The sequence below is a fragment of the Nymphalis io genome, chromosome 29 (genome assembly GCF_905147045.1).
Source record: "Nymphalis io chromosome 29, ilAglIoxx1.1, whole genome shotgun sequence".
Lineage (NCBI taxonomy): Eukaryota > Metazoa > Arthropoda > Insecta > Lepidoptera > Nymphalidae > Nymphalis > Nymphalis io.
Window position 1 is genome coordinate 2,144,819 of NC_065916.1, and position 12,356 is coordinate 2,157,174.

General features: G+C 35.5%; 1 protein-coding gene across 1 annotated transcript in view; it reads right to left on the reverse strand.

The window, feature by feature from the left end:
• LOC126779550 (eukaryotic peptide chain release factor subunit 1) overlaps positions 1–10,870 on the reverse strand; it is a 29,140-nt gene extending 18,270 nt beyond the window's left edge. The window contains exons 1-7 of the mRNA XM_050503647.1: positions 10,403–10,870; positions 7,306–7,481; positions 5,895–6,133; positions 4,993–5,223; positions 4,286–4,441; positions 3,783–3,883; positions 517–610 (exon numbers count right to left, since the gene is read on the reverse strand). Of these exons, the coding sequence (XP_050359604.1) occupies positions 517–610; positions 3,783–3,883; positions 4,286–4,441; positions 4,993–5,223; positions 5,895–6,133; positions 7,306–7,481; positions 10,403–10,485 (1,080 nt within the window). The 5' untranslated portion in view covers positions 10,486–10,870. The remainder of the gene's footprint in view (positions 1–516; positions 611–3,782; positions 3,884–4,285; positions 4,442–4,992; positions 5,224–5,894; positions 6,134–7,305; positions 7,482–10,402) is intronic.
• Between the last annotated feature and the right edge of the window lie 1,486 nt (positions 10,871–12,356).

Genomic DNA, 12,356 nt, shown 5'->3' on the forward strand with positions numbered 1-12,356 from the left:
CCCAAAGTTAATGGCGCATTGACGATGTAAGTTCGCCGGTGGCAAGCACTTACCACCGGCGAACTCGCCAGCCTATACATTTAAAAAAAAAAAAAAAAGCGTAATCGAAAATATAAGACACCTACAACTTAATACAAAATACTTATTTACAATATATAAAATACGAAACGATGCCGATAGATTTTATTCATAATAATAATATCCTGGGACATTTTTCACACACGGCCATCTGATCCCAAATTAAGCTTGCACAGAGCTTGTGCTATGGAAACCAGACAACTGATATACTACTTTTCTTTTGTAAATACATACTTATATAGAAAATTACACCCAGACTCAGGACAAACAGACATGTTCATGCACACAAATGTCTGTCCTGGGTGGGAATCGAGCCCACAACCTTCGGCGTGAATAGGCAAGTATCTACCAACCACGCCAACCGGCTCGTCAAAGCTCGTCAGGCTTTATTAGCCAAAAAAAACGAGTGTAGTGAAGCATTGAAAAATATCAACTCACCTCTTTATCGGTGAAATGTGACTTATCCTTCTCCTGTTCGGGCGTCAGATGCAGAATGGTCTCTTGGTTGGTAGCGTGAGACTTCAAGACATATCTGAAATAGTACCGTTTAGAATATATAAGTTCCAATTATATTATTCACAATATTGGAGGCTTTTTTGGGGTCTCGCTAAGGCAACTGAGTTGATAAGCATATACGGCCTTATATAAGCATAATTTAGCCGGTTATTAATTGAGTAATGCTCTGTCTCCTTCCTTCGAGTGTCAAACCAATATTGAAAGAGCGAAATCAATGTTTAACTAAACAGCTATACAACAAAAATATACATACTATTGTTAATTGGCAGTAGAATATATGATGAGCTGGTTGTACCTAACCAGATGGGCTTGGACAAGGCTCCACTGAAAAGTAGTCTCTTCTCCCTCACTATCATAATTCTATACCAGGTTAAGCTATCAAGACCGGAAAGAGTTAAAATGAAAAACCCAATAGAATTTATTTTAAGTACGAGAAAACTACTAACTTCCAGATTCAAGCCAAAATCCTTTGTTTTATTTTCCGTATGTGTGCGTTCTCCTTCCATAATAACCTAAATTTATGAGTGAGTGAGCCAGTGTAATTACAGGCAGAAGGGACATAACATCATAGTTCCCAAGGTTGGTGGCGCATTGGTGACCACTTACCATCAGGTGGCCCATATGCTCGTCTGCCTTCCTATTCTATATTTTTTTTTTATTTTATTTTATTTATTTAAGATTCACCAGTGGTAAATACATCAACACGTACAAAGGTATACAATTTTAATACAACTTAAAACTAAATGCATTACCTATTAAGGTGAATACCACTTGCAAAGATAAAGTTGGAGATGACAAACTTATAAATAATTAATTGTTAGTAAATCAAGGTTAAAAATGACAAGAATTAACAATAATAGTAAAATAATAAAATACAAATATAAACAAAATAAATTAGTTAGCTGACAATTTTGACAATATTTTTTTGTGAAACTTGTTTGATGAGTCTCCAAAAGGGTCTAAAACAGCACTGTGCTCATTCAAAATTCCACATAAGCGAGATACAGGTGAATTGCTTCCTAAAACAGTTTTGCGGAAAGGTCTTACTAATGGTGTTATTGGTTTACGTAGATATCTAATGGGAACATTCAATTTAATTTTTGATATCAGAAACGAGTTATCATAGTTGTTGTTAAGTGTTTTATAAAGAAATTTTAAATCCAACAAATCCCTCCGATCACTTAGTGAAAGAATTTTGAAAAATTCCAATCTTTTTTTGTAAGAAGGAAGTATTTTCCCTTTACCTAACGAGAAAGTAAGATGATAAAGAAAACGTTTCTGTATCCTCTCAAGTCTTAGGCAGTGTGTTGCATAATGTGGCCTCCAAACAACGCTTCCGTATTCCAGTATACTCCTGACTAAGCTATTAAATAAAATAATTTTTGTTCTAGGATTTCGAAATAATCTTCCATTTCTGATTACAAAACCTAACATTTTCGAGGCACGGCTAATTACACCATCAATATGAGGTATGAAAGTTAGTTTTTTGTCGAAGATTACTCCTAGGTCTGAAATTCTGTCCACAGATTTAATAGGGGCACCAGCTATGTAATAATTCGTTTGAAATTCTTTTAAACTCCTGGTGAATGATATCCATGAACATTTTACTGAATTAAGTCTCATGCCTTTATCATTACACCAATGGTATAATCTTGTCAGATCATCTTGTAAAAGAATAGTGTCATTTGGTTCTTCAATCATTTTAAGAAGTTTGACATCGTCAGCATACAGAAATGGTGTAGAATATTTAAAACAATTAGGCAGATCGTTTATGAATATATTGAAGAGCAGCGGACCCAGGTGTGACCCTTGTGGGACTCCAGATTTTACATCGCATTCAACCGATTCATAACCGCCGGCAACAACATAAAAATGTCTTTCTGTAAGATATGATGCCAGAAATCTCAGTAAAGATCCGACAATACCATAATTGGACAACTTCAAGACTAGTACTGAACATGGAACCAGGTCAAATGCTTTACTTAAGTCTGTGTAGATAACATCCACTCTCTTGTTCCTATCAACAGATTCAAATAAGATTTCGGAGTAATTTACTAGATTTGTGCATGTAGATCTACCGGCTATGAAGCCATGCTGGTGGGTACTAAGAAAACATTTAACATGACTGTAAATATATGGATATATTAGAGACTCCAACACCTTACCAAAGATAGAAAGGATTGAAATAGGCCTATAGTTTTTTACATAATTTTTTTCTCCACTTTTGAAAATAGGGACTACTTTCGCAGTTTTCCACTTAGAAGGAAATATTCCGGTGACTAATGCTTTGTTAAAAATAATTGTTAGTGGTACAGCAAGACTTTGGGCACAGTTTATAATAAAATTAGGCGGAATATTGTCAGATCCAGAACCCCTATTTATATCTAAATTCTTTAATTTATTAATGACTTCGGATTCATCAAGCTGGATCAAAGGTAGGCTATTATTGCAACTGACTGTAGCATCCATGGTTCGCAGTATTTTGTCCATATCGTACTTGCTCTCGTTTTCTTCATACAGCGAAGAGAACTGTGACGCAAATAGGTTACAAATTGCTAAGCCATCAGACGCTACAGTTTCATCATTTTTCATTAATGTTGGATAGGTGTTAACATTTTTATCGCGTTTGCTTTTCATATATGACCAGAAAAATTTACTGTTGGATCTAATCTTTTCTTCTGCAAAGTTAAGATAAGAATTGTAACACTCAATAGATAGTCTATCGCATCGTTTTTCTAAGAGCGTAAGTGACAAACCATCCATAGCATTTTTGTATTTTTTAAATTTCAATCTTAGTTTTTCCTTTTCTCTTATTCTCTTTATTAGAGTTTTGTTGAACCAAGGTGGATATTTTAATGATTTTGTTCTTTTGAAATTCGGCGTGTAAAGTTCTATAGAATTATATATCTTCGTATATAGGTAATCAACCATTGTGTTAATATCACGAAGCTCTGCAAATTTTTCACTCCAGTCTATACTTTTAAGAAATTCATTTATAGCTACAAAATTGGCCTTAGCGAAATTATATATATAAAAACAAAACCACCCAACCAGCGCACCGTATGACCCAGGGCAGTGGCCCTAACCCAAACAGGTTTCTGCTCCAAAATAATACTTGCTTTATATGTTTGTCACTAAACAAACAAGCATATATAACACAAAGATAACACAGAGAGCTCATCAGTCACCTCTGTATATCGAGATTTTCCCAGCAAATGAGCGTCTCCACGGCACCCAACTCGAGCGCCCGCAGCGTGTCGTCCACACCGAAGCAGTACTTGCCCGTATCCTGAAACACATTACATTTTTATGTTAAAAAAAAGAATGATCATAGTCTTTGGGCTGATTGCAAATACACGAAGAGAAAAAAAAATACTAGCGAAAAAACCACCAGTACTGCTTTCTACTCGGTCTAAATTCTGAACCGGTGGTAACAAACAATGTTAATATTTAAAGAAAAAGAAACAGTGCATTTTATTATTACTAATGTTCCTATTAACCAATCTAATTAGGCGTACAGCTTGTGTTAGGAGTGGGAATAACAATAGCCCAAGCAATCAGGATCGAACCTTCGACTTTTACAATGCTATGCAGCTCATAATCCATTACGCTACACGCCTATACCACCAGCATCTTCAGTAATAAAGAAAAGACCAAATAGAGAAATATAGAGATAGAAATAAATCTTTACCTGTGAAATTTCATCAAAGTATCTTCCGATGAGTTTCTTTTCCTGAATGAACTTGACATTCTGCAGGGATTCAGCGGCTAACTCTATCGCTTGGTTGAAACCATTCTCACCACCATAGGACACATCGACCAGCTTGATGATTTTCGTTTGGAGACGCTGAAATTTTTTTTGAAGATAAGGTTTAATATAATGGAGCTTATTCCGAGTCTGATGAGTCGATATTCTGGAGTGCAGCGTGAATTCGGTGCGCCTACTCATGTCATGATATATTTAACAATCTAGTTCCGATAACAACTTCGCCGAAATTCAAAACGCCATATTTTCATGATACCAAAGATTCTATAGATCTCGACCAACGTCATGTGAAATTAACGACAAAGTTATTTATTTATCTTTACTCATCTACCATTGGTTAGACTACTATAGTAGTAATTAAATATCATATTGGTGGGACAGAAACTAAACCAATAGAGATCCTACTCCTAAACAGCAATGCTTAGTATTGCTGTTTTCCGGTTTGAAGAGTGAGTAAGCCTGTGTAACTACCGGCACAAGAGACACATCATAGTTTCCAAGATTGGTGGTGGTGCACTGGCGATTTAAGGAACGCTAATTATTTCTTACCAATGTCTACCAAAGTGATAGTGGCTACTTGCCATCAGGTGTCTCATATGCCAATAAAAAAATAATCATAATAAAACACTAACCGGATCGAACATATCCGACTGACTCAGTTCAGTCTTGAAGTCTGCCGAACCGGCCAGGATGAGTCCGGCGACGTTCGGCCTGTCAGCGCTGATGAACAGCTGAGTGGCGACCTCAGCTACCTTGCGGACGTAGTTGTGACGTTTCTCCATACGAAGACGGGCGAAACGAAGCGCAGACTGACCACCACGGCCGTGCTTCTTCGGCAGGTCCACGGTGAACTTATGGAGGACCTGGAATTTAGTTGCTTCAGTTAATATTCCGTTTTGGAAATTCATAATTTTTTTGTTAAGCTAGCAAATAGTCTAACTGATGTTAAGTTAGTGAAAGATATATATATATATATATTTCCGACCGATTTCGGTCACGGCGGCCAATCTCAAAAGAGATTAGCCTACGCAGGAGATATTATAGTGCACGTGTGTGCGCTCTCTATTCCCTAACTTTCATAATCCGATGGAACGGCAATCCGACACGACCGGAAAGAGTTCAGGTCAGTTCAACCCCGTCATAAATATGTGTTATCATTGTGACAATAATATTATACATACATATATCGCGGCCACTGAAATATATATATAACATAGCTTTGATGAAATATACGTAGACCAGGTGATTTAACCAACGCAGTCTCCAACGTAGGGGACGCCTTACAATGTACGATATTAATTAATGAAAATTGATGCGACATGTATGACGCAGGATCGCCATTATCAGGATATCCGTGAATCGGTACAGACTTCCTGGGAGGGGGGGGGGGGGAGTAACATGCTGTTGTGTTTTAGTAGATAGATGTTGTAAATGTATTATGCATTAAAATAGTTAATATCTTTAGTTTTGGTCTTAAAAGCCTTATAAATTTTTTGATGTCACCCAAAAAAAAATTAATAATACTCAAACTCACCTCTCTCGTATTACCCTGGAGTGTACCAAACAAGGCTCCATTACCATCCATGACAATGAAACCAAATTTGTTATCATCAGCCAGCAACGCAGTCAGGGCCTCCGTGTGGAACTTGTTATCACAGAGATAGAGTGAAGTGTTGATGGGTTTGAACGGTTCAAAGTCGATATTCACTTTCTTCTCTTTACCCTCCTCCGTGACGATGGTACCACAATAGATGACGAGGCCGTTCGGTGGTACTGCGAAAGGAAATTTAAGATTTATATTATATACACAAAGCCGAGATTGCCCAGTGGTAAGAAAGCGTGAATCTTAACCGATGATCGTGGGTTCAAACCCAGGCAAGCACCACTGAATTTTCATGTGTTTTTTAAATCATCTCGTGCAATACGATGAATGAAAACATCGCAAGGAAACCTGCATGTGTCGTCGTAGTCGAGCAACTAATGAGGTGTAAATAGTAGTTTTTAGTACATGATGTCCCCTGACTGATTTCTGTCACGGCAGCCATTCTCAAGGAAGAATAGGCTTCAGCAAGGGACCTGACCAAATAGCCAACTTTCAGATTCCAGGGGTTTGAACCAAGGACCTCGAGATGTATCGCCGCATATGCTAGACACTAGACTAAAGAGGCCGTAATATTTACATCGCATAGAGATCAATTAGCACAATTTTTTGTGTCGGTCCTTAGTCCATATAAATCTGAACGCGATAAACTAAAAAAAACAAACGAATTTTCATACGGTTTTCACCAATGGACGAAGTTATTCACGAGGCAGGTTTGGTTGTATAATTCATTATGGTTTTGTGAAAATTGGTTGAAATATTACGATGAATGTTGATGATGTCGGGAAAAACCCAACGCTCCCATTATTGAGGTGAGGCATTAGTTAGAAATGTCGTATCCAGCTAAAAGCACTGGCCGTTAACAACGTAGAAACGTCATAGTGACGTGCAGTCTAAATTTGAAAAAAATATAATAAAAGCATGCAACGCTCTAAAACGAACAAATGTCTAGGCACTGTACTGTGTATTGTAAAACTGAGTATTACATTTTTGTTCGTCGAATTAGTTATGTCTGTAGTATGTTGAAAAGCTTATTTCTCTCCAAGAGTTCCCTACTGTTGCCCACAATGGGTGACCGTGATGAAGACAACGATTCTCCGATATACATATATATCGTTCTATGTAGACACTTATCCTACTTGTAGCCGGGGGGGTGGGTAGCTAGTATAACATAATACCCCCATGTATACTTAATATTATAAATGTGTGAAATTTTGAAGCAAGCTTGAACCACGAAGAAGGACATAGCCTTCTTTTATATACCCACCACCAGCTTTAATGTTTGTTTTAGGGGGGGGGGGGAGGTACCCCCCTTAAACAACACGATCTAAATCCAGTCAATTACCTTTAGTGTATAATTTCAGTCGATGCTGTACCGACGTGATGGCCCCGAGCACGGAGAGACGGTTCACGCGAGATTTAATATTGGACGCTGTACCGAATTCATCAGCCAACATCTTCGATACTCGGGATATCTGATCCTTCGGTGGTATTATCAGCGATATCATCGACGTACCGTTCCTGTAATTAATAAAATAATAATAATAATATCCTGGGTCATTTTTCACACACGGCCATCTGATCCCAAATTAAGCTTGTACAAAGCTTGTGCTATGGAAACCAGACAACTGATATACTACTTTTCTTTTGTAAATACATACTTATATAGAAAATTACACCCAGACTCAGGACAAACAGACATGTTCATGCACACAAATATCTGTCCTGGGTGGGAATCGAACCCACAACCTTCGGCGTGTAAGGCAAGTATCTACCAACCACGCCAACCGGCTCGTCATAACACACTTATTTATAAGTCAACATTTATATATGTTATTTGTTTTAACGTGATAAATTGAAAAGCTACCACCCGATGGTAAAGTAGAGTAACGAGATAAACCGACACAATAAAAACGTATAGCTTGAGTCCTGAAGACATCACTGATTACTGGGTAATTAATACCACAATGTAAGTTTTAAATATATTCATGTATGTTTCATATATATCACTAATAGATGGCGTTAGTAGTGTTTTAAATCGCGCTATCGTTGTGCTTTCTTAATAATGTAAGGGATTTTAAAGGGATTAATAATATTCCAATTCACAACTCCATTAATTTGCTCTTGTGTTAGAAGTGACGTTTGATTTGAAATGAATTGAATTTGAAGTTAATTTTTTTATATATTTTTATTAGGAATTATTGTAATTCCTAATACACTACACTTTAGTAGAAAAGTCAGCTAAGACAATATACCTACATAAATCCCATAGATAAAACACTAACCGTCTTTATGCTAATAAAAAAAAATTGTTCGAAATAGACGACTATGACTACTTCATTTAATATATTTAATTTAACTACCATAAAATATTGATCATTATCTATATAAATAAGATTTCATGCAAATAAATAAATTGCTTTTTAACTAGAAACAAAACTTTCAGAAATATTCGAATAAACATATAAGAAAATGTACAGAGCGTGTTGTACGATGAAAAGAAAAATAATCGATGCAATGCAATTTTATAAATCACACTAAACTCTGGACAAAATTAATCACATTCTCATCTTTATACAACAAATATTTATTAAAAACTGGACAAGATTTCCTTTAATAAAAAAATCATTTGACAAACAATCGTTTTAATTTTTATTTATATATTAAATTTATTTCTTACATTACTATTATCCGCATTTGCAATTTGAATGTAAGTCATTGAAATGTTTGTATAAATGATCTTATAGAACTTTGCTGGTTGAAATAGTTATCACCTAAATAGTTTCTAAAACTGTGTATAAAATTTGAAGATGATAAATTATCAAAGTATCTTCATACGACGATTCACGTAAGACCTTCACTGTTTTATCTCGTTCATATATTTACAATGAACACATTAGTTACCTTCACAAAACAATCTGTCCGTTCATCAATCACATATCATACGGAACTATTCACAAAACCATACATAGACAATAGTTTAAGATTTGATTATAATTTACAGGAGAATATTATCATTATGTGTGGTCCAAATCCGTGAGCTAAGCATAAACTAGCACGATTTGAAAATGTACAAACATACATATTACGCTAAGTACTTCCGTATTTCTGTACAGACATCGTTCTGAGAACCCAGTGGTTGAAATGCATGCATATTAATCGATGATTGCAACTTTAAACCCAGGCAAGCATCACTGAATTATCGCGTGGCTAATTTGTGTTTATTATTCATCTCATGCTTGTCGTTGGAGAAAACTTGCATGTTAATTTTAATAAAATTCTGTCACATGTGTATCCGTGACCTGTTTTGGAGCAGCCTAATGAATATAAGCTCGAAACCTTCTCCTCAAAGGAAGAGGAAACCTTAACCCAGCTGTGGGACATTAACAGATTGTTACATTACTGTTTTTAATTGTTCTGTTTATTATGTTAAGTATATGGCATACAATAAAACCTATAAATTAATAGACAAAAACGAAACTGTTTCGTAGTTATAGTTTGAGAGTAATCATTAAAAAAAAAAGAAGGGTATTCGAAAAAAAAAAACGTTTAAAACAAATACATTCAAAAATGTTTTACTTAAATTTTCAGTTATGATTATATTTAGACCACCGAGCGAACAGTAATCTATATAAAATAAACACTATGTTTTGTTTCATTGAAATGTAAGACCTTCATTGAATTTCATTTGTCGTTTTATAATCTGTGGCTAGATTTTATTGATGTTTGAAAAACAACATCTATTTTAATACAAAATATACATAAGGAAACAAATATTTATTATCAGAGTATATACTAACTGATTTATAGTTCCTTAATGTAGAATATTGACAAGCTTATTAGAATTTGGTTATGTACAAAAAAATAACTGAGTTTATTTTCATACATTAAAATTTGTTATGCAATAGAACGAATTTATTTATAGTTATTTAACTTTATATTTAAGCAAGTCTTGAGCACATAGACATATTATTTTAAAATATAATTAAATAAAAAGCTTCCATTTTAAAAAATACAAAAATTTAAATAATCTTTTTTTGTTTTTATTTAGTGACTAATGTACAAATTGTAATGCCAAATAAAAAGTAATCAACAAATATCATAATGCCTTTTGTTCGAATGAACCAAACGTCAATAGAGTTCAAAATGGTTAGCGACATAGTTGTCTACCCTAAGCTGCATTATATGCTAATATAGTCTTAACGTGTATATACATTTAAATATCGAATACGAACAATGGATGTGAATTTCGAGAGTGCGCATATTTCTAGCCATTGCGTTCTTCTGAGGTTATTTAACGCGCATGTAACTTGCGCATGTGTCGATGCCTAATGACGCAGCCTTGTTGGCAATTTCGCCCAATCATGTGGCCAAAAACTTCGCGCCTTCCTAATACGAATTAATAATGATACGAAAGAATAAATTACACGACAATAACTCACCCCCTCGCCATTTCCAAGCTCTTGATCAACTTTTTGATCTTCCATATTTCGACATTGCGATCTGCTGACGACTCCTCAGACATTTTGGAACGGACTAACTTGACTTTTACAACGAAAAAAGTTTACAAATAACAGTTAATAAACTGTTTAATATCTATATTATACCACTAAACTTTCCTAATAAAAAAATTCAAGGGAAAGGAAACCCGGCTCTCGATTCAAACTGCTCAAATCCAGATCGAACCGGACGGACGAGACACCTCGCGACTTCGTTCACACACTTTCTAGTTCACATTTAACTTTACACCTCTAACTCGTACTTTTCTTCTTGTTCGGGGATTCTTGGATTTCTTCTTAATTCGGTTACCCCTAAGCATGTGTGATACAAAATTCAGACATTAGAAATTAAAAGAGATGACGTGAACGTTACTAAGGGATCGAACTAACGCCACCACTCGAAGTCGATCGTGGAAATGAAAGAAAAAAATGTCAGTATTGCCAGTAAAGATAATATAAATCAAGAGTTTATTGAAAATAAAAATCCAACTTATAATATTGTTGTAAAACGTGAAATGCAGGTAAAATATTTTTACAAATGTCATAATAATACCCCCAATTATTTTAAAAAGTATAATTTATATGTATTATATCATTGAAATCATTACAGACACTTCACATTCCAAATGAAATTATTAAAGAAATACACTTTAATGGATTTAAGCAATGGATTGTTCCATTGCTTAAATTGTGCTGTGCAATCACAAGATTAGCTGATGAGATTGTAATCACGCATTTATAAGAATAATATCAAATTAAATTTAGCTACATTAAACGTTAATATCGTAACACATACATCGGTTTACGCGGCGCATATGAGTATAGCCCCCAGTTGGAATGATTTTTTCTGGCATCTTCAACATCATCATCACCAAAAGAATCAACTAGAAATATTTTTATCATTATACATAGTGGTTCTTAGTTTTACCAATTATAAAATTTGGTCTTATTTACTTTACTAATTATAATGTCATTTAATATTTTTTTATAACAATAATATGTTACCAAGTACTAAACTGGGCGAGCGGAAATTGAGGAGAGGCGGAAGAATCTTGTCATTGAACTCGATAGGGCATTAGAGCTCATTGCCAAATGGGGCTCTTATAATCTTGTTGAGTTTAATGCCAAGAAAACAGGTATGCGCTCTCACAGCGAAAAATTCAGCATTTTCCCTCTGTGGTACTCCGCTGGTGATACAATGCAAAATCGCCATGCTGGGGATTGACGTTCACAATTAAAGGTCACAAACACACTTGAACCTTTACAATTGCCTCGTGAGATAGGAGCACTGAGCGCTTTCTATCGACTGTATCACGGCGAGTGCTCTGAGGAATTATTCTCTCTAATTCCTGCTTCCCCCTTCCTTCTTAAGTCCACGCGAGCTGGTTCTCGATGTCAAAAAATGGAATTCCTTACCAGCTCACGTGTTTCCCTCCTCTTACAACCCGGGTTCCTTCAAACGAGGCGTGAAGAGGCATCTTGCGGGCCGGCAAGGCGAAGGCGGCTAGTGCATAACGTTTTTCCCGTCGGTACTGGCCGTCGTTGCGTTTGGACTCTACTACCACTTACCATCAGGTGGAGTAGAGTCATTTGCCCTCCCGGCGAATATAAACAAAATAAAAAAAATATAATATGGTGCTAGAGTGTGTCCACAAACACAGATGCACTATAATCCCTAAACCTCTGATCCCTCAGTCTTATAATCCGATGAGACGGCAATCCTAATCGACTAAAGTGCAAAACCAACGTCAAAAATATATAATTATTTTTTTCTTACTATGTTAACAACAAGACTAATTTGGTAAAGATGTTATAAAAAAAGGTTAAATTATTTAAAGTGGCAACAAAATAAACAGCTGTCAGCAAATAGAATTGACACTTGACTTGACACTTCCAC